This window comes from Cololabis saira, chromosome 8 (assembly GCF_033807715.1).
Source record: "Cololabis saira isolate AMF1-May2022 chromosome 8, fColSai1.1, whole genome shotgun sequence".
Taxonomy (NCBI): domain Eukaryota; kingdom Metazoa; phylum Chordata; class Actinopteri; order Beloniformes; family Belonidae; genus Cololabis; species Cololabis saira.
The window spans coordinates 40851039-40878253 of NC_084594.1; the positions used below are offsets into that span (position 1 = coordinate 40851039).

At 43.5% G+C, this 27215-nt stretch overlaps 1 protein-coding gene across 1 annotated transcript; it reads right to left on the reverse strand.

The window, feature by feature from the left end:
• Positions 1–6960: 6960 nt before the first annotated feature.
• On the reverse strand, positions 6961–26582 carry LOC133448965 (Krueppel-like factor 15). The gene is made up of 3 exons (XM_061728003.1): positions 26378–26582; positions 22600–24019; positions 6961–10560 (listed from the first exon to the last, which is right to left on the reverse strand). The coding sequence occupies exons 2-3, from the start codon at positions 23811–23813 to the stop codon at positions 10392–10394; spliced, it is 1383 nt and encodes a 460-aa protein (XP_061583987.1). The 5' UTR covers positions 23814–24019; positions 26378–26582; the 3' UTR covers positions 6961–10391.
• Positions 26583–27215: the final 633 nt, after the last annotated feature.

A 27215-nucleotide genomic window follows, 5' to 3' on the forward strand; every position in this document is an offset into this window, starting at 1 on the left:
ATTGATACCATGCAGGTAAAAAACCAAAGGCATATATATGTACATTTTTGCTATATTTAATATATATACATATATATACGCATGCATATATGTGTATGCATATATATATGCATACACATACATAAATATACACATACAAACCCAGTGAATTTTTTTTTTTTTTGGGGTGGGGGGGTGGTGACATCCACTGCCAATCCAGGAGGTTGGAACACACGGAGGCACACGTCAATCACTGGAAATCTGCAACAAAAACCACAAACAAAACACAAAACCGACAAAACCGACACAGAGCCGACCAAAACACGAGCAGTAATCGACCCAAATCACAGTGAGCTAAGCTACCGCTAACTAACCCCAAAAACAACAGAGCAAGCATGCAGGTGAACAGGCCAGTGTGTATGTCTATGTGTGTGTGTGCGTGCGTGTGTGTGTGTGTGTGTGTGTGTGTGTGTGTGTGTGTGTGTGTGTGTGTGTGTGTGTGTGTGTGTGTGTGTGTGTGTGTGTGTGTGTGTGTGTATGCGTGCTTGTGTGTGTACATGTCTTTGCCACCCGCGAGACCAGGGGCCGACAAGGAGGATAATAATATTAATAACCATCTTTATATAGCATAATATTAATAAATTATTAAATTTTGTTGTCCTGCCAATGGAGGCCCAGATCCTCCATGGCAGGACCCTTGCATACCGCATTCTCATCGACACAGACGAACAATTACGCACCGTTTCCCCCTCCCCGGGGGGGTCCAGCACCGCCAGAAGGCACCCCAGGCTGCACGGCGAGCCCCGCCAGGCCCGCCAATCTCAGGTCGGCGAGGGAACGCGGGTGATGTGGGGCCCCCTCCCGGCCCTGATGTTGAGTGCATGTGATTAATGCCATAAAAACAGGGAGGGGGACGTCCAGTTATCAATTTGACACCGACCCCCCCCTCCCGAACTAAGTGTCCTTGTCAAATGTATTTAATGTATAAGTGTTGAATGTGCAGTGTCTACAGTGCTGTTAAAACCGTAAGGCGGGGAGTGCCGGGCCACACGGGACAATGCCCCCCACGACCCAGACCCCCCCGCCCTTTCGCCTATGTGCGTATGAGTCGTGTAAGGGGGGAAAGGAGGGGGAGCAGAGGCCGAAGCCAGGAGGCAGGACCAGCAAAGCCGGCCCTAGAAGGACGCCCACGCTCCCCCACCGGCCATCCAGTTGACGGGGGCCGGCCCTCCGAGCCAGGCCAGGGCCCAACCGCACCTCCACGGGCGCCCCCGGCACCACGGGAGCCCCCAGACGGAGGGGGAAACGGTCCAACATCCCTCCATTCATACTGACAACATAAGACATAGACACCTGGGAATGGTGCCACCCCGCCGCCGCGCCCGCCCGCGCACCCCCCGGTCAGGGGAGGCCCGATCCCCGGACCCGGCCCCACCCCCCCCTGGCAGACACCCCAAAGGCCACGGAGTCCCCACAAACGCAGGGGCACGCAGCCCCTACCCAGCGACGTTTGTCTTTTCAAACAAAATGGTACACCCCAAAAGACTAACGTAGGGACTAACATTGGACATTGTGACATGAAAAATTTACCAAGAAGCCTCAGCAAACATGAAAGATCAAGCACTCACATTCAAAGCCAGATTGCTTTAAAAACTTTCAGAACCTCAAGCATCGATTTGGCATCGAATGAGCAACATAGACGAAACATTAGCATACACAATCCAAAGGTAAAGGTTTTCCTTTACTACTACTACTACAGCTAAATGACAGTAGTAGTAGTAGAAGTAAAGGAAAACCAAGAGGTTTTAAAAAACCTAATTAATGCAAACTGCTTCCTAGCCAAACGAGCTGGCATTTCACGGTAATGGTGAGTGGGCAAGCTCTTGTAATCAAGGCAATGTACATATTACATGCAGAGAAAGATGAGAGGTTAGCTAAACATTTACAAACATCTATTGTGTTTTCTGGTCTGTGGAACGTGATACAGGGTGATTCAATTGAAGCAGTTGGTGCTGTAGAAGTAGATGACACTACCACTGTCACAAACAAAGCACATATGTCAGTCATTTTGCACTGCTTTAAAAATGGATTGCTGTGAAGTGAAGGAGGCATTTTTGGGCTTCCATGGGCTTCCAATGATAGACGAGCCCCCGCTACAGCTGCTTGCCTCTCGGTGGTGTTGGAGATATACAACTGTGTTGAAAGGTTAGTGGCTCAAACATAACGAGGCCAGTCGTGATGGCATCAGAGCTTAACGGAGTGCAGGCCACAGTTAAGCAGAAGGTCAACTGAACCTGGTGATGCAGTCAGCAAGATTTATGCATGAGAGCAGAGCTTTTCTTTTTGAGCAGTTGAGGGACTAGGGCAATTTCAGTCCACGAAACACACCCACTTACCTGGATGAGGCTGTGAAGTGACGTTTACCTAGAGCAGCCTCCACACGATGGAGGCAAGGCAAGTTTATTTGTATAGCAAAATTCAACACAAGGTAATTCAGAGTGCTTTACATCAACATTAAAAGCGGCAAAACACAATTAAACAGTAAATAGCAAATAAAATGAAATAAAATGATAAGAAAAGCGGTAAAATAATAAAAAGCACAAGTTTTTAAAAAGTAAGGGCAGTAGAGTTCAGCAGGTACATCTCATTCTTACGATGGTAAGAACTACGTTTCTATACAGTCAAAACGTACAAAGACCGGGTCAAATACAGTATTACAAAAGTAATCTGTGCCAATTCGTGCGGTGAATCAGACCAATTTGAAAATTCTATGCCACAATGTCTGCATTCAGGGCTTATCCATAACTTTGTGCGGTTTTCAAAAATCATAAGTATTTAATTTAAGAGTACGCTTAAAGGAGCTTGAGGCCGGATTGTGGCAGGATTTATGAAAAAAATCCGTATACATTTTAAGTTTTCTGGTAATAATGTCAGATGAAGCGTTCCAAACCCAAAAGAATGAGCCCTCTAGTGTATCTCTCCTTTGCCTTGAACAGTCTGTGTGCTGCAAAATGTGCTGCAATTCGGTCCCGAATTTCCCGCGCTGGGCTGCGGATGTGACGTCACATGACGCTGCATGCACGTTCTCCCCGTTCTCCCGTGCCGGCTTCACTGTTGGCTGCAGTACCCCCGACGGCCGTCGTGGTGAAGGGTGGCGCTAGAGAGTCTCATTTCTTAAAAGCTCCTTTAAATAACAAATAAAATGAAATAAAATGATAAGAAAAGAGGTAAAATAATAAGAAGCGCAAGTTGTTAAAAAGTAAGGGCAGTAGAGTACAGCAGGTAAGTATTTCATTTAATTTAATTCATGTTCTGGGTATGGGTATCTGGAAAGCGTCTAGAGACAACTTTTGTTGTATTAGACGCTATATAAATAAAATTGAATTGAATTGAATTGAATAGAGTACGCTTCAGTAAACAGTAATGTTTTTAGGCCTGATTTAAAGGATCTACAGTTGGAGCAGACCTCAGGTCTACAGGAAGTTTGTTCCACCGGTGAGGAGCAGAATAACTGAACGCTGCCTCACCTTGCTTGGTTCTGGTTCTGGAACCACAACAAACCAGATCCAGATGAACTTCAGGGGTCTGGGAGCTTCATAGGAACTAACAGATCCAGCATGTATTTTGGTCCAAGACCATTCAGTGCTTTGTAGACCAGCGGTAAGATTTTATGGATGGAGCTCAAACTCCTGGCTGCTGCAAACAATAAGCATGTATCTATCAGATCTGCATGCTGTATTTCGTACCATACCACAAATGGGGTCATGACACTCATGATGGCTGCAGGACAGGATCTGTGGCAGTGGAAAACCTTAATGTGCAGCTCAGTTATGGCATACGAGGGTATTTTTCTTGAAACTGATGCCATTTTAAAGTGCTTCAAAACAAACTCATGGACATTGGATATTGAAGTGCGCGAATCCGCGACACAGTTGCCGTTATTGAACCCACGAGACAAGAGTTTCTAATACAGACTGTTCCAGAGGTGACAAAGATGCTCCAGCTGGCTCTCACTGGACCAACACAGCAGCATCAGTGGTGAGGGGATTCTCTGCACTGGAAACTTACAGTCGGAATAGGACAGATCCAGGACAGCTCTGTTCTTATCTCCACTGAGGCTGAGAGACTTTTAAAACTAAAAGAAAATAAGGACGTTTACAACCAAGTAACAGAGCTTTTTGTGAAGAACAATAGGTGCATGGACTTCATATACAAATGAAAGTCAGACCACAAATAGTTTTTAGTTTAAGAAAAAAAATTTAATACGACTAAGTTTAAAAAAAAATCTGGTATTTGAAAATGAAATGTTGATCTCAAGTGAATTATTCTCCTTTTTCTCTTTATTCTCTTGATGAACAGCTAGTGGTAAAATCAATTAAAGCTTGAGAATTTAAAGTTTTGTGTTGTACACATCTCTTACTTTTATTTGTTTTTAATGAGTATGGGAACACACAAAGGGTGCATAGCAAATTAGATTTATCCAATGTCTGTATGTTGCTATAAAAATATAAAAAGTTCATTCTTGGCCAAATATGTTCCTGTGTATCTCTCGGTGTTGGTGTGTTTGTGTTGGTTGGAGAGGAATGCTAATGAGATATAAAACATTACCAGCAGTCGATATCCATGCTGCCAATTGAACAGTGAATAAGATACTTCTTACAATTGTAAATCTAACTCCAAAGGAGTCAGCGTCTCACCAACCACGACCCTCACAGCACGTCACTGTAAACGTCCCATAGCCATCAGTTCATCCATTACCTACAGCTACTCATCCCATGTCGGGTCCCAAACATCTGCCGGATCCCGGTGCTTTGGGGGAAACGGCAGGGCAGCACCATGGACAGGTCACCTGCTCACTCCATTAACCAGTTCCATGTAATATTATCCTTTTTTCAGATGTGAAGTACATACATAAAGCTCAATTTTTCTTCAAGCTGAGAGATGTCGGCCTATCACAGAACTGGGCTTGGAAACTAGTTGGCATGAAATGGTGTCGACAAATGTTTCTCTGTGACTTTCCTCCTGCCTTTCACGTAACATCTTGAATTAACATGTCACCCAAAGAGTTAAAACCCCCCACCTGTTATCGTCCACGTCCCCTTCGTACCATTGAAGCAGCTGTGACCTGGACTTTTTCCTACAGTTTTAGAGGCTGCAACCCATTAAAAGCAGTGAAAGTTTTTTTGTGTGTTTATTTGTCACTGTCACACCACTGAAGGTACATTTATTTGCTTTATTTCACCTCTGGGCAGTGAAGAACCTCCATTTTACCATAATGTATTAAAGATTTGTGGAGATGTTCAGGAGGCTCTTCAAAATAAATGAGAAGAATGAGCAGAATGAGTCTCGGCCTTTCCATTCCGGCAGGAAACAGGGTTCACTGAGGAAGATGGGTGTCTGTGTGAGCTGAGATGTTCTGAGGCCTTTTCTGTGTCTCAGAAAGGGCTCACTTATTAAGATACGATTATTATGGCTATTATTGATCACATCTTTAGCGAGTTCCTGTATGTGAGGCATGTTCACATCAGTAGATGCTTATGAACTGAAAATCTAAAATATTTAAAGACTCTTTTATTGATCAAAGTAGCTTTCAATTTCCGATTTAAATTCATTAATTGGCGTTCAGATGTCCAAACTACTTATTCCAATTAGCTTTTGTTGAATTAGTCTGAGTTCACTTATTTTTTCACTTTGAAGTTTAAGTAGATGTGTTCAGTAAAGACACCAGAAATCCAACACATTGTTTTTAATCTATTAATGTGTTTCAGTGGAGAACAGTTCACATTTTATGGCAGATTAATACAGAAAATCAGTTAATAATACCACATCATTCTTTTCTGTCTGTATATTAAAGTGTAACTATAGAATTAAGTTGAAACTAAAGAGCAATTCCTTAACGAAAGTGATGATTTAGGTGATTTATGAATTATTCAAAACTATGTTATGCTGATTATGTAAAAGTGAACTGGTTTTGAATTAATCTACTTCAGATTACTTAAATAACCATAGTAGTGGCAGATGGGCTTAATCTGGAGAAAGGGAAAGGATTCCCACATCATTCCTGGTATCTTGGAAGAAGCCCTTCTCTTTTCTAAACCCTCCCTGCAACATTAGTGACAAAAGGAGCCGGATATTATCTGCACTTTAAAGGAGCATGAGGCAAGATTGAGGCAGGATTTATGAAAAAAAATCATATACGTTTTAAGTTTTCTAGTAATAATGTCAGATGAAGCGTTCCAAACCAAAAAGAATGAGCCCTCTAGTGTATCTCTCCGTTGCCTTGAACAGGCTGTGTGCTGCAAAATGTGCTGCAATTGTGACCGGAATTTCCCGCGCTGTCCTGCGGATGTGACGTCACATGACGCTGCATGCACGTTCTCCCCGTTCTCCCGTGCCGGCTTCACTGTTGGCTGCAGTACCCCCAACGGCCGTCGTGGTGAAGGGTGGCGCTAGAGAGTCTCATTTCTTAAAAAGAGCCTCATGCTCCTTTTAAGTCTCTGGGAGAAAAAAAAGACTTTGCAACAACAATGTGTTTCTTTCAAGTTTTATTTGTAAATGCATCTTGGATAGAACAAAGAAAAATATATATAATATATTCATATGTACTGAAATGTTACGTTATGTACACGTCAGGCTTCACAACCTTCCATTAGTTGCGAGATGAAGTATCAGATTACTCTACTTCCTGGATGCAGCAATGTCTACTCCTGTATTTACATACATTCATAGGATGCAAACACCTGTGTTCACACAAGCTTTAAAAATTCAAAAATTGAATGACAGGAATGTTGTGTACCTTTACTTGTGGTCACCTCACAGAACTAAAGTCTGCGTTAACACCACAGTCGCACCCCCGCGTCCTCACAGGGGGGGCGGACATGTTTAATAAGAGCTTTAAGAGATTAGATGGTGTAAAATGGACTCTACATTCCCTGGAAGCTGGATGTGTAGCGGGACCGCTGGCATCGCCTCAGCTACCATCGCTGCCAGCAGAAGTGGAAGGCCGTCAGGGTGTTGCCGGTAACAAATAAAGCAGGGTTGAGGCAGATTTTGTGTCAAGTTCTCAGCAAAAATGAAAGTTCGGATAGAAATAGCAGATGGAGACGTTTCGGTCTCGTGTTTCATGGCAGGACCTCGTAATGAGCAGTCATTTCAAACCCGGTTAGACTCAGAACAACAAAAGCATGGTCTTCACATCGACTTTTGTTGCACACACGAGGCCCGTTCACACCAAGAAGCGTAACAATAACGAGTGTCCGAACCGCTGAACAATACGGCGCTAGCGCTCCAAACCTCTGTATTTATGCCCCACCAGGGACGTTGCTGACCTGCTGCTGCTGTGGAGCCCAGAACCAGAAATATGTGGCTCCAGAAAACACTCTTCAAACGCATGACGTTTGAAGATTTGAGGGTAAATGATTTACACATTTTCATATGAAATCAATCGCAGTTTGGTGCATCCAGCAGTCATCAAAGACAACGTCAAAAACACAAGCATCAAATACCGTTTGGTAGCATTTCTCAGGAAAATCAACGGCGTGTCATTTTAAAATGAATTTCCATTGGTCGTCTTTTATTTTCATTGTCTTTATTATTGTTATGAACTGTCCTGAAATTCCCCTTTTTGGGCCGAATTGAACCAGATGCTGCTGGAGCTTTAGATGTATAACACACCTGGGTGCACGTTACGGTTCGGGCGAAGAAACGGCCGAAGAAATGGCATAAATTGCGGCAAAATTACACAATTAATTCAAAAGTGCCGACTTCCTGTTCGGTTTCGGCCATGGCGCCAAGACACTTTTCTTTAAGTTGTGACATGATACGTGTGTGTACCGATTTTCGTGCATGTACGTCAAACCGTATTGTGGGGCTTGAGGCACAGCGCAGTTTTTGGCGTCTAGCGTCGCCACGGTAACGCTTTTGACTGAAAAAAGTAATGCGCGTTGTCGCAGGATGGAGACGCACATTTTGATGTAGCCGGAGCCAGATCCAAACCCGTTCAACTTTGGAACGTTTTTGCTTTTAAATGACACAAATTTCCTCTTCATTAAGTGCCTCTCTTCCTGCATGGTTTGAACCTCCACCCATCAGCATCCTTAATCAAAACTAGTCTCCGTATCACCAGTCAGTGTTTACGAAGGCTGTCAAATAGGTTTTGGTATTTGTGAATGCTCTTAGCTAAGCCGACCTTCCGCCTGAAAATGCAGCAGTGAAAATATTTTAGACACCTCAGTCAACAAGCAACGGGCCACCATTAACTCCTTCTCATTAGGGTCTGGTCTATGGCGGGTCGTTATGGACGTGGCTTAGTAATGGCGGTCAGAGACCATGTTTTGGCTTGTTGTGACCGTCGTTCCTGTTCGTGCATCTAAATGCCGGGACACACCAACCCGATCATCGGCCGGCGGACACAGTCGGGCGAGGTCGCTGACTCGAGTCAGGTTGGTGTGTCCTGTGCTGTTGTCCGTTGGCGTCCATTTCGGCCGATTCGACCGTTATGCTCAATCTGTTTGGAGGAGTGCTAGCTAGCCCTTGACTAGTGAATCAGTTAAGCGGAAATGACGATGGTAAACTTACTAGCTAAACAGCGGTACAAGTGCTACACTGCACTCTATCATCCCGTCGGTTTGGATTTGGATTGTCTTTGATTGTATTATATTTTCATTATTAGCATCGTATTTTCGATTCTTCTTGACTTCTACCAAAAGTGAAAACACTATAGACTAAAGCAGGGGTCGGCAACCCGCGGCTCTAGAGCCGCATGTGTCTCTTTAGCGCCGCCCTCGTGGCACCCTATTGCTTTTTTTTTCTCTTTTTTTCCTTTTTTTCTCTTTTTTTCTCTTTTTTCTCTTTTTTTCTTCCCTTTTCCCTTCCTTTTTAATATCGACATTTCGACTTTTTTCTCAACATTTCGCCTTTTGCCTTCATTCTAAGGCTTATACAAAACTTTTCATTTTTTGCGGCTCCAGACATATTTGTTTTTTGTGTTTTTGGTCCAATATGGCTCTTTCAACATTTTGGGTTGCCGACCCCTGGACTAGAGCGATCCGTCATTTCCGATTGTTCTTTCCTTTTCTGTCTGGGCGACATCACAGATTAGCGCCGCCTGCAGTTATAGGGATGTATTACGCCTCACGCACACGCAGAATGTACGCTCCAGTCAGCATCGGGTTGGCGTGTTGGGGAGTATTTTTTGGACCAACTAGGGGGGACGACTTTCAGTCCGTCTGCTTTTCTGCCGCCGGTCGGCCGTCGGGTTTGTGTGTCCCGGCCTTAAAGGCTGCAGAGTTTTCAGGCCCGAGTATCAACAGCGCTTAGAGCTGAGGCTTCGTGGTTGGTGCTGGACAATAAAGAACTGGCTTGACATTTGGCTCTGAAGCAGCACTGGACCAGAAACCCATGCCAACAAACCCATTGGCCTCTGTTGTTGTTATACAAAGTTGTGAAGTGGACTCAGCCATCCACATAATCTGGAACAGCATTTACAACCTCTTTTTGTCGTCATTTTTACCATTCTTGGTGTGAACAGCACTGATAACGTGAAAACCGATGCAAACAGAATAACGTCAAGCAGGTACAGATGACTGAGCTTAATAAATGACATGAAAAACAAAAAAAATACTGAACATTTAACACTGATCAAAAAGGCTGATATAAAATCACTGTGCACTTCATCTTAATGTTGCGTTTCACTTTTGATTCTCCTGGTGTTTTTACTTTTGTCCTCCTCTCTACATGTAAAGTTTACAGCGTTTGAGAGTTCCATTACTTTATTATGTAATATCAGTAGTTAATTTCATAAAAGTACGAGTTCTCTCATTGTGCATAAATACTGAGCTGATTAACTGCCGTTCAAACTGTCTGAACTGTGGCACAGGGCGGGGAAAAAAAACAAAGAAAGAAAGAAAAAGAAAGAAAAAGAAACCACCGAGGAACCGATAAATACAGTGGTGGCTCAGGGCGGATCCGGATAAGGATCGATTTGACTTCCTGAATTTGTTTAAGGGTGTGTAATGTCCAAGTCATCAGCAGCTTCCAGGAAGACAAAAGGCATTTGTTTTTATTCAGGCGGATTGAAAGCGCAAGGTTGTCACATAATCCAGACTGAAGGAAAATAAGCTTATCTGATGTTCTGCTGAGGCAGGGGATGAGCACAAGACGCCAGAGCACCACCGGCTACAGCCCTCAGCTGATCAGTCAGCAGGGGAACTGAGTCGGTTTACAATAAATTAAACCAATTATTCATTCAGGCTTGCTTTTAGCACTAAAATGTGTGTGCACACCTGCACACACACACACACGCACACACACGCACACACACACACACACCCCTTGCTCCCAAGGCCCATTTCACCGTGAGGTTGATCCCAGTATTTTCAGCTTTCCCAGTAATCCACAGGACCGCAGCAGCGTCAGTTTGCCGAGCGCACGGTCCGGCTGCTCCGGGGAAACCGGTGGACTTTGATGTGTTTGGACAGGTGGTCGCTGCGGGCAAACTTCTTCTCGCACACGGGACACTGGTAGGGCTTGACCCCCGAGTGGGATCTCCTGTGACGCGACAGCTCATCGGACCGTGAAAACCTGGAAGTAAAAGGAAGAGAGATGTCGGTCGGGGGGGGAAGGCGAATGAGGCAGGGAAAACGCTGCACACTTGAGTTTCAAATCTGGAGCACGTCTAGAAAAAAAATGGTCGTGTGAAAAAGTGCATGTAAACTGCACATCTGTAATGGCGAGCAGCTGGCCTGCCTCAGCTTTCACTCCACCCTCGGGGTGCACGGTATTTTTAGCTTTTAGCTGCTTTTATGTTGTACTCATGTACTCATGATGTTCTTATTTGTGTTACGTTGATCTGAAGGGGGACTACAGATGAAAATGAGATCTTACACACTTAAGATAAATGGATAGATTTTGATAAAATCATTAACGAAAACAGACATTTACAATAAATGTGGAGAGTGTAACCTCAGTTTTGCAAAAACATGTAGAACAAGTTAAGTTAATTAGAAAACAGGTCAGCAAACATCATCTTAGAGCAGGGGTCGGCAACCCGCGGCTCTAGAGCCGCCCTAGTGGCTCCTGGAGCTTTTTAAAAAATGTTTGAACTTTTTTTCCTTTTTTTCTTCTTTTTTTCCTCTTTCTTTCTCTTTTTTTCTCCTTTTTCCTTTCCTTTTTAATCTCGACATTTCGACTTTTTTCTCGACATTTCGACTTTTCTCGAGATTGTACTTCAACATTAATCTCGACATTTCGACTTTTTTCTCAACATTTCAACTTTTTTCTCGAAATTCTGACTATTTCCTTGACATTTCGACTTTTTTCTCAACATTTTGACTTTTTTCTCAACATTTCGACTTTTTTCTCGACATTTTGCCTTTCACCATTTGCCTTCATTCTAATACAAGATTTTTCATTTTTTGCGGCTCCAGACAGAGTGTCTGAATTTAAAGATGAGATGTATCAGTCTGTAACTTGTTAAACTATTTCAGGATAATGTTTGTCAGTGTGAACTTGTGAAGGCTTTGAATGTCCTTCTGGTGGAAGTGCAGAAACCACGGACGGGACTGTGTAATGGATAAATGTGCAGGGGTTCACGAACAACTCCAGAAATCATGAAAAAGTTACATATAAGCACAAAACACCACCATCTTCTCTGGGACGAAGCTTGTTTTAGTGAACAGTGGTCAGACAAAACAGAGCTAAATTGTTTCTTTTTTTTACTTCCTATGAAATAAAAACATCTGAAAAGAAAACCTTGATGCTGAAACATCCAGAAATTATATTGTGACAGACTTTATCCTTTAGCATCATTGTGTGGGCTAAAGCAGAGATGTGACCGAGCACTTCCCACTGCCTTTGGGCTATTTAGCGGCGTCCTGATTTTCAAAGTGTCACCACAACTTTTCCCACCAACCCCTGCTGATTTTAACACAATAACTGTTTCACGTGTCTATACTGAAACCCATCTGCCTGTATCTCATTTGGACGAGCAGAGAAACCCGCGGGATTTCACTGGTGAGAAGAACGCTGCTTGGCCGAGGCCACGGTGACGACAGCGCTCCTTCCCAGCAACCCCGGGCACCCGGCGGCGCTCTGCGGCCCAGATGTTTCTTTCCTGACCTGACAACAAGATGAACGGACACAATAATACTCAGTAATGTAATTAAGCAGCGACATTTCAGGGGGTGGACTCGGGTCCCAGTGAGAACCACTACAGTGCTGAGTCAGCAACAGTTCGACAACTTCGTTGTACTGGGGGGGGTATTTCTAATGAAGCCATTTTAACATCACACTAAACATCTACCTTGTGACAAATCAAGTACACAAACTCATTCGGACTCAGAGGTTTGGAAAACCTGCCATGACTGCAAAGCTCCTGCCAACCAACGGTGGCTCTTTTCCACTGGAGGGGTTTTCTGTATTATTCTTTTTAAAGGAGCATGAGGCTCCTTTTAAGAAATGAGACTCTCTAGCGCCACCCTTCACCACGACGGCCGTCGGGGGTACTGCAGCCAACAGTGAGAGAGAGAACGGGGAGAACGCGCATGCTGCGTCATGTGACGTCACATCCGCAGCCCAGCGCGGGAAATTCCGGTCACAATTGCAGCACATTTTGCAGCACACAGCCTGTTCAAGGCAACGGAGAGATACACTAGAGGAAACATTCTTTTGGGTTTGGAACGCTTCATCTGACATTATTACTAGAAAACTTAAAACGTTTACGAATTTTTTCCATAAATCCTGCCTCAAGCTCCTTTAATGATCATTTAATCATTTCAGACATGGACCGGTGTTCTGCCAATTTCTGCTGCTTTGCCAAAAAATGCTATCTAATGGTTTTCTACCATTCTACAATTTTACTGTGTTTTACTCCCTAGCCCACTTCCTTTCCCCCCAAGTGGTCCTTGTCGCTTGCCAGGCCGTCATAAGAATGTGTTCTTAATGACCTGCCTGGTTAAATAAAGGCCAATGACTGAATGAATATCAAATAAAGCGATAGAAGTGTTTATCTTGTATCTTTATCTGTCTTTATCGTATAATGTTCACAAAGTGCAATGCAGTTCATGTCATGGGTAGTGTATTTTGAAGGATCAAATACTCAACATCCCATATTATCAATTTTACATCATGCAAAAAATGATTGGCGTGGCAATCAAACTTTGAAAATCGACTGTGCACGTGCGCAGAACCACAAAGTAGCATTTCTCGGCAGGTAGCAAGGATTGGCAGAACACCGGCATTTGTGCGCCGGCGGTAAACCGGGGGAAACAACGAGACATCTGCACTGAAACGCCGAAAACATGAAGGCCGGTCTCTGAAACAGGAATAAATACAGAATCATCGCCGTCATTGAAGCTGACATGTTTATAAAGTTGTTCACAAACTCTGATCATAAAAAGGTGATTCAAGGCCTGCAACCTGAGGCAAAGAGTCCGTATCAATCAAACGCTAGCCATCTTTTTTAAGACGGACCGAGAGGATCTCCGCTAGCTGCCGTCAAGCACCTAAAACACGGAGCTGCGTTCACAAATAACGCTTAAAAAAACCGTACATTAGATCTTGTGAGGAGGCAAACACACAGTACAAATGTGTGTTATGGTCAGATATATTGATTTTCCAGATCTTTTTTGGGACAAACTGGGGGTCGTGTACTTCAGAGATGAAAGGAAGCGGTCCAGTCCGCCATCTAGAAACCAGGCTCTGTGGCGGCGACGAGACGCATCGGTTCCTCCACGAAGCCCATGCAGTTCAACTCAACACCACTGGTTTAATCCCTGAGTGGAAATGCCAAGCAAGAGCCGAGACCAGGTTTATGCAAATGTAACCCACGCAGCGTGGAAATCATATTCAGGGCTGGGGATCAATTCAAATGTCAAGAATCGATTCCATTCTGATTCTTAAGATTCAAGATCGATTATCAAGATTTGATCCGATTGCATGAATTATATGACTGTAGTTATGCAACATATTAATACTAGTATTATATTGAGATTCAACAGCAAGTATTGCAGCTAATGATGCTGTAAGGACCAATCAGCTCCCAGAATGCTGATATGAATTACCAAACAGATCCAGGGCAGCAAACAGAGACAGATGAAATCAGTTTTATTTTTTACCACATTCCGTCTTTATCTTGTCAATTTTCTGTCTTTTTCGGTTTTAAATTTTTGAGAATCTATTTTTTAGCATTTTATGCAAATTTAACCCCAAGACAGTATATAAAGTAATGAAATATAGACTTATTTATGCAATTATAACTGATAACTTTAATGTTTTCATACCTTTAAACATATTTAAAGGCAAAAACATGGCACCAGTTATTCTCCTGTCCAACAAAACATTCCTTTTTTGGGCATAAACAAAAAAAATACAAAAAGTTGTAATGTAATGATAAAAAAAAAACAAAAAACTATGTTTAGACATACGAATCGATTTTTAGGAATTAATATGAGAATCAATTTAGAATGGGAAAATCATTTTTTTTCAACACAGGCCTAACCATATTCATAAAAATATCTTACACACCTCTCTGGACGTCTTACATCACTCCCTTTTCTGGAGACCAAATTAAAGTCAAAGTAAACGTAAGAATAAATACAATTTCCATCACATCCCATCTGAGTTGGGGTTGTAAAGTCAAGGTTTTATCTCGTGTGTTCAGACGGATCCGACGCATGGGACACGCCCCCCCTCCTCCCCAAATGTGGCACAAAAACAAATTCACTTCATTAGTCCATATAAACACATTGTAAAAGGTTGTAAATTAGTGGGGTACATTGGAGTTTACAGTACTGCCCCCCGCCCTCCCTGCTGCTCGTATACAACCCCCCCATCCCTCTCTTCTCTTTCATGCACGCTGGCAGCCGGGACGTTCCTGGCCCACAGTCATGGTAACTATTCAAGGCTTATTCTTTGTTCCGTGCACTTCCTCGCTGCTGCTGCTCCCTTCAAGTGATTCTGAGCAGAACTGAGTCGGGCCCGTTTTGTTCCCCCCCCGCCAGCGCCACAACAAGTAGCACTTCTCCCTCCCGCGTCTCGGAGTAAATCCCACCTTCAATCATTCAAATTAGCCCGTTCCCCGACAAGTTTCCATCATCCGGGCCGTCTCCTCGTTCACAACCACCATACATTACACTTGCACTTGATCTCTCTCTCTCTCTTTCACACACACACACACGCGCGCACAAGCACACATGCACACACGCACGCACACACGCACGCACACACGCACACACGCACACACGCACACACGCACACACACACACACACACACACACAGATCCTGCCTTTTGTTGACAGACAAGAGCTCTTTGTCGGCAGCGCCGCACCGCTGGGATTAAGCTGCACACATTTCTCCAGCTCCCCTCGTCCCTCCCAACACACACACGTACGCAGCATCACAAGCATGAGGCATGACTTGTGGATGACCGCCACGCTGGAAACAAGGCATAGCTTTAAGACTGATTATTTATTACTAAGTACACGCATGAAACGTATTTTAAAGGCTTGATTGCGTAACAACTGGCAGACGGCGGCGGCGCTACTCGAGCATTTACCCCCCTCCTCCTTCGTCTACCTGACACACCAACACTGAACATGGAGCTCGTGTCACGTCACATCTGGGATTGGTAAGATAAAATCAGTTGTATTAAAGGGCTGAAAGTCACCGTTGCTGCTTCTTATGCCGCTTTTCCACTAGTACCTACTTAGCACGACTCGCCTCGCCTTGGTTTGGTTCTTTCCCACTAGGGGTCTAACGTGCCGAGTAGATACTTTTCTGTAACTATTCTGCTGAGGTTCTAAGCGGCTGAGTCGGGCTGTGATGTCATCACACTACAGACCACTGATTGGTCGGGGGGTTGGAGTCAGACGTCTGAGTCAGGATGTGACATCAGAGAAAGAGACTCTGACGGCTTCTGGTTTATCTTATTCTACAGTCAATGGCAGCACAAAAGTCTGTTTCATGATCCAACTCTGAGGGTCAGATGTTCATAAACCTGGTGCTGAGGAGAGAATTAAAAAGGGATCTAGACGGAGATAAGGAACGACCAGATCTACAGGGAGCTCTGTCTCTTCATAGCTGCTCACGGCTCCAGCTGACTTTTCAGCAGCGGCGAGACAAACAAACTAAATTAAAAAGCGTTGCCACTTGAAGCTTCTCTCACTCTCATTTTTTAACTTGGTATTGAACACAAGCCACAGACCCAGCAGCACATCTATCATCTCCTCCAGGTTCTACATCTTTAGTGTTGTTGTCTTCTTAGTTTAGATCACACGATTAAATACGCAGTTATATCAGCATTCTGGGAGCTGATTGGTCCTTACAGCATCATTAGCTGCCAATACTTGTTGTTGAATCTCAATATAATACTAGTATTAATATGTTGCATAACTACAGTCATATAATTCATGCAACAGCTCAAAAAACAGTTTTATTAACAGTAACTCAAATCAATATCGGATCGAATCGAATCGGATCGGATCGAATCGGATCGTGATAATCGATTCTGAATCTTAAGAATTGGAATCGAATCGATTCTTGATATTTGAATCCATCCCCAGCCCTAGAGTTGAGCATCCTGCTCTTTTCTTTCTCTTTTAACGGCTGCTGCACGACCGCGTCCAGGCCGGCTCGGCTTGTTGTCACGTGACAGCTGAGGTCTCTGGTCTTCCCTCTAGCAGTTGGTGTGTGTGACCTCCACAGCTCCGCGGGTCAGAGTGCCCCCGCCTCCACGCGGGTCGTCAGGCGGGCCGGCTGCAGGTCTCACCACACCTGTGCTGCCAATTACCCACGCAAGTTAACGTAAACACGCGACTCTGATCCAGTTACGGTCAGTCTTCTCCAGAGGCAGCAGCTCATGTAACTCAGCCTGGTTCTGGTTCTGGTTCTGCTTAATGTTTATATATAAAGACTCGGGCTGGTTATCGCTATCACGGTTTCTCAACATTTGAAAAAGTCACGGTTTTAAAACCTCGGGCTGGGAATCCATTCAAATGTCAAGAATCGATTCGGATCCGATTCTTAAGATTCAGAATCGATTATCAAGATTTGATTCTATCCGATTCGATTTGGTTCCAATATTGATTTGGGTTAGTGTTATTAAAACTGTTTTTTGAGCTGTTGCATGAATTATATAACTGTAGTTATGCAACATATTAATACTAGTATTATATTGAGATTAAACAGCAAGTATTGCAGCTAATGATGCTGTAAGGACCAATCAGCTCCCAGAATGCTGATAGAACTGAAACAGAAACATTGTGGGGCAGAATTACCAAACAGATCCAGGGAGGAAACACAGGCCGTATGAAATCAGCTTCATTTTTTCCCACATTCCATTTTAATTTTTTCCATTTTCGGTCTATTTCGGTTTTACATTTTTGAGAATTTGCTTTGGTAATGAAATATAGACAATTTATGCAATTATAACTGAAAACTTTAATGTTTTCATACCTTTAAATATATTTAAAGGCAAAAACATGGGACCAGTTATTCTTGTGTCCAACAAAACATTCCTTTTTTGGGCATAAACAAATAAATACCAAAAAATCAATCTTTAGACATATGAATTGATTTTTAGGAATTGATAAGAGAATGGATTTAGAATCGGAAAATCGATTTTTTTCAACACAGGCCTATTAAAACCACTAAAGAAGAACTTATAGCATGAGGTCTGTTTGTTTGTTGTTTTTGAAGTTTTGAAGTCCGTTGGCTCTCATGATGGACGAGGAGCCGCCGGGAGTTTTCCACCCATACGCAAAATAAACTATATGAACCACCTGACCCCTGAGGGGTTTTTAAAAAGCGCGTCTGCCACAGAGGACGATACTTTGGATGTTCCCCCCAGCATGGCGGTGATGAACAGAGAAGTGACGCCTGTGAGTTCATTATTATGTAGCTGATTCCACACTCCCACCCATTTCAAGCCTAAAATGTATTTAAAACGTCCTGTAACTGTCGGATGCTGGAGAGAATCAAGAGAACGTGCGTCTGAGTGAACTTTAAGTCAAGAGCTTGCAGCGCTCTAACCAACATCAGCGACTGCAGTGAGAGCGAGACACTGCTCACCCTGGAGACGTGAGTGTGGGTTTCCACTAGGCCTGTGTTGAAAAAATGGATTGTGAGTGATGGAAATTGTATTTATTCTTACGTTTACTTTGACTTTAATTTGGTTTCCAGAAAAGGGAGTGATGTCAGATGTCCAGAGAGGTGTGTAAGATATTTTTATGAATATGGTTAGGCCTGTGTTGAAAAAAATCGATTTTCCGATTCTGAATTGACTCTCATATTAATTCCTAAAAATCGACTCGTATGTCTAAAGACAAAGACAGATTTTGTTTCATCATTACATTACAACTTTTGGTATTTTTTTTGTTTATGCCCAAAATAGGAATGTTTTGTTGGACACGAGCATAACTGGTGCCATGTTTTTGCCTTTAAATATGTTTAAAGGTATGAAAACATTAAAGTGTTAGGTTATAATTGCATAAATTGTCAATATTTCATTACTTTATATACTGTCTTGGGGTTACATTTGCATAAAATGCTAAAAAAGCAAATTCTCAAAAATTAAAAACCGAAATAGACCGAGAATGGAAAAAAATCAAACGGAATGTGAAAGCAAATAAAAGTGATTTCATACAGCCTCTGTTTGCTGCTCTGGATCTGGTTGGTAATTCTGACCCACATGATGTTTCTGAAAGCAGTTCTATCAGCATTCTGGGAGCTGATTGGTCCTTACAGCATCATTATCTGCCAATACCTGCTGTTGAATCTCAATATAACACCAGTATTAATATATTGCATAATTACACATATAATTCATGCAACAGCACAGAAAACTGTTTTAATAACACTATCCCAAATCAATATCGGAATCGAATCCAATCGGATCTAATCAAATCTTGATAATCGATTCTGAATCTTAAGAATCGGAATCGATTCTTGACATTTGAATCAATCCCCAGCCCTATAGTGTCCACAGACCAAAACTGAAAACCTGAACTCCTGCGATCCAGGTGTCACTTTTGAACCCAAATCTGACATTTTCCTCAGATTTCCTCAGGATTATTTTCCCCACTAAAAATCGGAGGAAGTGTCTGTTTGGCAAAAGGACATTAAAACCTCCTAAACTTAAATAAAACTGAATCTGACTTGGCATCACTGCAAACATCTGGACGGGACTTCCGTCTGCTCGTGGTTCTGGCGCCGCTCAAACGACTCGTTAAAGACGCAGAGAAGGAGTCAGCCGTTTCTGTGGGCGGCTGCCGCTGACCCGCCGTCGACCCCGGCGAGCGTGGCCATGAGCCACGCTCCGTCACACACGTTCAGACCCATGCATGCATCTATGAAGACATCCAAACACCCCCTCGCCGCCACGGCACGCGGCACAGCTCCAAACGGCATCTTGCTGTTGTAAACAAAGCATCCTGAAACACACACAAGCGTGCAGGGCCCCAGCAGACGCAGCTGTCAGCCCGTGACGGGGTCATGTGACCCCGGCCCACATGCTCTGGCCCAGATCTCCTTTACATCCACACAGAAACCCCCCCGGCCGCTCTGGCGGATGCCAGATCTCTGGTTCCCCGAGGAAACTGTCACACCGTGGGGAGGTTGTCTTGTCTTGGGTTTGTTTTGTCCTGTCATTTCCTGTTTTATTTTGAAAAGTAATTCTCCTCTCGTTTCAGGTCACTTGCCCTTCCTCATGTGTCTTAGGGTGCTTTCACACCTGTCCTGTTTGGAGCAGTTGTTCTGGAACAGGGAGCGTTTCCCCCTAAAGATCGGTTCGTTTGGTATATGTGAATAGGTCTGTGTTGAAAAAAATCGATTTCCCAATTCTAAATCGATTCTCATATTAATTCCTAAAAATCGATTCATATGTCTAAAGATCGATTTTCTTTTTATTTATTTATTTGTATTTTTTTTTTCATCATTACATTACAACTTTTAGTTATTTTTTTTGTTTTAATCCTGGTCAATGTTTTATTGGACACGAGAATAACTGGTTCCATGTTTTTGCCTTTAAATATGTTTAAAGGTATGAAAACATTAAAGTGTTAGGTTATAATTGCATAAATTGTCTGTATTGCATTACTTTATATACTGTCTTGCAAAAAATTTGCAAAAAATGCTAAAAACCAAATGCCCAAAAATTAAAAACCAAAATAGGCCAAAAATGGAACAAATAAAAACGGAATGTGGTAAAAAATAAAACCGATTTCATGCGTCTCTGTTTCCTCCCTGCATCTGTTTGGTAATTCTGACCCACACGATGTTTCTGAAAGCAGTTCTATCAGCATTCTGGGAGCTGATTGGTCCTTACAGCATCATTAGCTGACAATACTTGCTGTTGAATCTCAATATAATACTAGTAATAATATGCTGCATAACTACAGTCATATAATTCATGCAACAGCTGAAAAAACTGTTTTAATAACACTAACCCGAATCAATATCGGGATCAAATCAAATCTTGATAATCGTTTCTGACTGAGTCGAGATCTCCTAGGAGAGGTGGTCTCGGCTCCCTTCCATTCCAGACCTGGAGCGGTTTGTTTGCAGTGAGAACAGAATCCACACAGAAACCGACACAACTCACTCATAAATGTGGTTCAACCTTTGTTTTTCCCGGTGTACGGAAGAGGAAACTCCTTCCGCATTCATTTCTGACCAATGAGAGAACAGTTGGTTCACGCGTGGCATTTGTTAACAGCTTTAAACCGCTACAGACAGTTGCCTTGTGAACACAAACCCCACAAACGAAAAACGAAACAACTGTATCGATTTAGCCCCTGAATCAGAACAAAACAAACGGGCCACAGGTCTGAAAGCAGTTTCCACCTGTCAACTATTTCCCTCCATGGGTTTAAATAGTCTGTGTTCCCCTTGTCCTGCACCATAGTCTTTGTCTTGGTCCGTGTCCACAGCCATAATAATCGCCATAGTAACCCGTTGGTTCCTCGTGACCAGTGATTTTTTTTGTTTCGAATTTTTTCCTTAGCTAAATTTCATAGCCCTTAATTTTCCTCGTTAAAGAGTGATTTTTTGTTTGTTAATTCTTACCTTAGCTTAGATTCATAGTCCTTTGTTTATTCCTCGTTAAAGAGTGATTTTTTTGTTAACTTATATCCTAGCTTAGATTCATAGTTCTTGGTTTTTTCCTCTTTAACAGTGATTTGTGTTTGTAGCCAAACTATTTTATATAGGCAGGTTTTTCCTCCATACGGAGCGTTTTGTGTTTGTTTATTTTTATTAGTTATTTTTCCCTCCTCTTGGAGTGTTTATTTTCTATCTATAGTCAGAGTATAGTGTCTAGTTGTGTTTATAGCCATTTGTTTGTCACTCGGTCCGAGGTCTCCGGTGAATTCAAACAAAAGCCTTTTGTTATCTAATATCTCTGCATCTGAGTGCTGCTTTGAGTCAGATGCAGAGCAGAAACCCTTCCTGTTCCTCCAGTCTCAGACTCCTCTAGCCCTGGAAGCCCTGCGGCCGCGAGGCTCCACGGAGAGGAAGCGCGGTGGTCGTCTCCACGGGTAAAACTGCAAGCGACCAGTTTGGTGGAACGCCACGGACAGAAACCCGGCAACGCCTTCCTGCCACGGTGACCCACATTTGATTTTTTGTGACCATTTTAGTCTAGTTTTAGTCAAAGATTGTATTTAGCATAACTCATTTTACAATTCAAACAAGGTTACCTTATTATTATATTATTGTCACCTTATAGACTCAAGAATACATTCATTTCAGATACAGAAGACTCTAATTTGAGTTTACAACATATTTATTTTTCCGCATTTCTCCCCATCTTTTTCTTTTTTTAACGACACATTGGGTTTTCTTTTCCACGTCTATGTAGGAAAGTGTATCCAAAGATGGATCTTCTTCTTCTCCCCCCCCAGAGCAGATCCCTGCGTTTCTCTATGTAACTTTGTTTTTAATGTACGTGAACCTAGAGCTCTGCGTTAACGGCATCAGCCTCTAACTCTGCAGCTGCATCTTCTGGATCTGATTCCCCGCTGCAGAGACTGGGATTGAGGACTAACGTCACCCAGCAGAACTAAACCAGAGAAGCTACTGAAAACATGGACATTAAACCAGAGAAACTACTGAAAACATGGACATTCAGGATCTTTGGTAGAACATTTCGTCTTGTCTCGTTTTGGTCAACAAAAATGAAGACACATTTTAGCAGGGTTTGTATTTTGTAATCTGCATTTTAGTCTCGTTTTTATTCCTCTACGATATTGCATTATAAATTTAATTATCGTTATCGTCACATGACCAGCATTTTCGTCGCGTCTCGTCTCTTTTTCCTCAGGTGATAAAGGTTCGTTGACGACGATATTTAGTCATAATTTTCGTTGAAAGCAACTTTAGTTGCAGGTGACTGAGGACTGCCCCCCCACCACCCCCAATGAAATCCACTCATGAGGACGAGGGCTCTTTTTAACGCTACTCCAGTGCCTTCTTCAAACAAACAAACCTTTCCTCAGACGTTATATAAGCGGCTATAAATACCGTCAGAGTTTATCTGCGGAGATAAGGAGCATACGTTCATGAGACGGGGCAACGGGTGCATGTGTGCATGGATAGAAACCTCCGCCCCCCCCACCACTACCCACCTCCATCCGCAGCCCTGCCAGTTGCAGGCGAAGGGCTTCTCGCCCGTGTGTCTCCTCAGGTGGGCCTTCAGGTGGCTACTTTTGGTGTACATCTTGGTGCAGCCCGGAAAAGTGCATTTGTGCATTTTGATAAGATCCGCCACGGGGTTCTTCTGAAACTTCTGCCCCCCGACGAGGATCCCCGCGCCCGGGCCGCAGGGGAGCTCCCCGTGCCCCAGGGGCTTGGCCGCGATGGGGACTGGAGCAATACGGACAAATTTGGAGGAGATGTTAAGGCATGGCGAGGGTAAGACGTGGGGCACCAGGGCAAAGGTCTGGCCTTGGATGTTGACTAATAGCTGTGCAATTTTGATGTCTGAGCCCAGACTGGGCTGCTGCTGCTGCTGCTGCGGCGGCGGAGGCGGCGGGGCCGATGGCGTAAGCGGCGCTGCCACGGGCTCCTGTTTGAGCTCAATGGGCTGGATCTGAAGGATGAGCGGCATTCCTTCGTTATCTGTGTCCGCTGACGAGGATCTGCTGCACGACACTCTCTTGACCCCTGTGCTCGCCTCACCTCGCGCCTGGCTGGCCACCGAGCTTTTGCTTCCAGCGACAGCGGCGCTGGCAGTGGGAACAGTCTGGTCTGAGTACTTGGGCTCCGGCTCCGGCTTGGGCTCGGGGGACGCCTCTCTGCAACACTCCAGACCCGCAACCTCTTCCTGCCCGAGCTCTAGTCCCGGGCAGCCTTCCTGGAGCTCGTGCTTCATCGTCACCATCTCCATGTTTTCCTCCAGAAACTCTTCGATCTCCTCCAGCGTGGGCTGGAACGATGCTCCGAGCTGTTCCTCGGCCCCCACGTGGGACCAGGCCAGGAATTCGAAATGTTCCTGCTTCACGGGCTCCCGTTTGGGGAGCTCGTCTCTGTGTGACTGGAAGGCGGATAGCGCCGCCGGTCCCAGTGCCGCGGCGCCGGTGCTCCCCAGCGAGGCCTGGGACAGCAGGTGGTCCAGGATGCTGTCCTGGCTCTCGGCGCTGGAGCTGCTGCCGTAGCTGGAGCTGAGCAGCTGGCAGTCCGGGCTGGAGCAGGAGCGCGGGCTGGACGACTCGCTCAGCTCGTCCTCGGAGAACGGCGACGGCATCACCTGGTAGGAGCCCAGGTCCGTGACCATGTCGGACAGCTGCTGGTACACCGGGGGGAGGAAGGTCTCCTCGCCCGGGCGGGAGTTGTCCACCATTCCTCACAGCTTCCCCACCGTGCTGGGTGGTGCTGGAGTCAGAGTCTGCTAGGGGGGGGGGGGTTGTGTTCAGGAACACTCTAGACCAAATAAACCCAGGTCTCCGAGGCCGCCAGTCCCTCTCCGACGACACGCAGAACCATCAGTTGTGGACACAAAAGTCTTCCAGGAAACAATCCAAGGTCTGCAGCCGGGATGCAGCGTGTCTGCGCAGACATAAACACACAGAGAAACGTGTTAACCACCACCCACCAGCTCCAGCTGCACATTGCAACATTTCTGTTTGCTTCATCTTGTTCTCTGTCTTGGTAATCGTCTTCACTCGTTCACATCGGAGCGGTCCCAAGTCCCCCCCGAGTTCACACTTTCTCCTCTCTTTTCTTCATTTTGAGCTTTCTGTCTGATTTATTTAGTTATTTTAAGATGACACAAACAGAAACGGCCCAATTTGCATTTGTGTTTTTCTCTTTTTCTCTGTGACATGTTTGTTTTTTGGGATCGTTTTCACCAGTAGTGGGGAAAAGTACTAAAACAGATTTTATGACTTTAAAATGATTTCAGTACAATTAGTCTAAAAACTGAGCATCTAAGCCTACGTGCAAGAAAATACCCACAAATAACCACAGGTCGGGCATTTTATTTATATATATATATATATATATATATATATATATATATATATATATATATATATATATATATATATATATATATATATATATATATATGAAAGAAGTTTTCTGGCTATTCAGCTGTGATTACCAGTAATAAAGCATGTTAAAAACTGAAACATCTAAACCTGCGTGCAGTAGTATAGTGTATATATACATATATGTATATATATATATATATATATATATATGTATATATACATATATATATATATATATATATATATATATATATATATATGTATAGTATACTATTATAGTATAGTATAGTATATATATATATATATATATATATATATATATATATATATATATATATATATATATATATATATATATGAAAGAAGTTTTCTGGCTATTCAGCTGTGATTACCAGTAATAAAGCATGTTAAAGGAAGTGTTTTGGTTACTTTGTGGGTGTATGTATGTATATATATATATATATATATATATATATATATATATATATATATATATATATATATATATATATATATATATATATATATATATATAATGTTTTCTGGCTATTCAGCTGTGTTTACCAGTAATAAAGCATGTTAAAGGAAGTGTTGTGGCTACTTTGTGGGTATTTATATATATATTATATATATATATATATATATATATATATATACACACATATAAAATATATGAAAGATGTTTTTTGGCTATTCAGCTGTGATTACCAGTAATAAAGCAGGTTAAAGGAAGTGTGCTTTTATTTTGACAGAAGTTCTGTCAAAATAAAAGCATGGGCTTGTTCTGGTCAAGCGTGGCCGCTTGTGTGTGTGTATTATTATGTTTTCTCCTGGCACGTGCGTCTCAACTCGCTGCTCCTGCCCCTAACATGACTGAACCAACAACGTGTGTGTTCACGTGTTTTGGCTTCACAGCTCTGAAGCTCAAAAGGAGAAAAAGCTGATTATTTTTTTCTTTGTACGCTTTCCGAATCCACCTTATCCTAAAGAAATCTACAAAGTTACAGCAAACAAGAGTGGATGTCGTTTGTTTACTTTCTACGTATTAAAGAAAAACTAACTAGTTCTTTTACAACTATTCATGTGCGTGTTGACCACAGCAGATGACGGCGGCCTTAGCCCGGAGCCTACCAGACCCCCTGATGGCGTGCAGCGCGCTTCCACTTTACCATATTTTCATAATGCACTGGAGCTGGCTTTGTAAATAGGTTATTTTCCAGGAACAGGGAGCTTCTCTTTCCCCTCTCTTCCCCTCCCTCCCTCCCTCCCCTCTTCCTCCCTCCCTCCCTCCCTCCGCCTCCAGCCTTCCTCCCTTTCCAGGGGCCCCTGCCCCGTCTGAGTGACCGAGAGTAAACCTGGCCCACAGAAGGAGGACAGAAAAACAACAGAGCCCACACGGGGCAGTGCTGAGGGCTGAACATGTGCAGGTTCCCACTGGATCACCTGCTCCTTGTTTACAGGACACTCTCTCAAATCACTTCATAGCACGCTTCTAAAGTCACATTTAGGATTTAAAGTGTTACTTTTAGCTTTAACTTCCCCCTTTCCTGCCATATTCTGGCTCACTTCGAGGAAACATGTATTAAAATGCTCCAGTTGTGCTTCCCAAGGGTAGATAAGCAGTTATAATCATAGAAGTAGGAACCACAGGGGGCCCCTGGGTGCCCTCTGGGGGCCCTCAGACATCACACCACAGCCTCAAACCTGAAGGGATTCCATCAAAACCCTCTCATTTTAAATCCAGCCGTTGCCACTGATGAAAAAAAAAAAAAAACAGGTAAAATCAGACTTAATTCCGTGCCGTCTCTCCCTGCCCTCCTCCTCCCCTCGCCTGCAACGTAAACATGTTTTCGTGCTGCAGCAGCAGCAGAACCAGCAGCAGCAGCATATGGCACCGTGCACAATCTTTTACCTGGTCCGTCCGGAGGAACCGTGATCCGGGTCGTGCTGGTGCATCCGAGCCGCGTGTAGGGGTTTCCGTGCTGGGGAGCGGGTTTGCCCTTGAGACGCGCAGGGAGCGGAGCTGGAGCAGCGCTGCTCTCTGGCCGTGTGCGCTCGCAGACTGCTACTATATGGCGGTCACGTGACCGCCAGCGAGGCTCCAGCCCGCCGGAGCGGAGCGGCAGCGGCTCCCGCTGAAGGCTCGTCCCCGCCGAGCCCGCTCATTGGACGGACGCGGCGGAGAAGGAGGGCCGCTCTGTCACTCCCGTCACTCCCGTCACTCCTGCTGCTGCTGCGGGGGAAAAACATGGAAACATGTGGCCGCGAGGAGGGAGGATGTTGTTGGACGAGGAGACACAACCACACTCTATGTAGCCCATATACACACACACACACAACATATATACACACACATGTATATGTATATATATATATATATATATATATACACATATATATATATATATATATATATATATATATATATATATATATATATATATATATATATATATATACATAGTACATGTGTGTATGACAACAATAACCAAACTTTGTGTAGCCTATATACACACACAATACATACATACATACATACATACATACATACATACATACATACATACATACATACATACATACATACATACATACATACATACATACATACATACATACATACATACATACATACATACATACATACATACATACATACATATACTATAGTATATATAATAGTATACTATACTATATACTATAATATATATACTATATAATATACTATATCAGTATTTTCCACCGCAACA

Bases quoted from the DNA above. Each gene is read 5' to 3' on its own strand.
- LOC133448965 (XM_061728003.1), bottom strand. From the start codon at position 23,813: ATGGTGGACAACTCCCGCCCGGGCGAGGAGACCTTCCTCCCCCCGGTG. The intron at 10,561-22,599 runs GTGGGTAGTGGT...TTTTACTTCCAG, and splicing joins TGGCAGGGCTGCGGATGGAG to GTTTTCACGGTCCGATGAGC.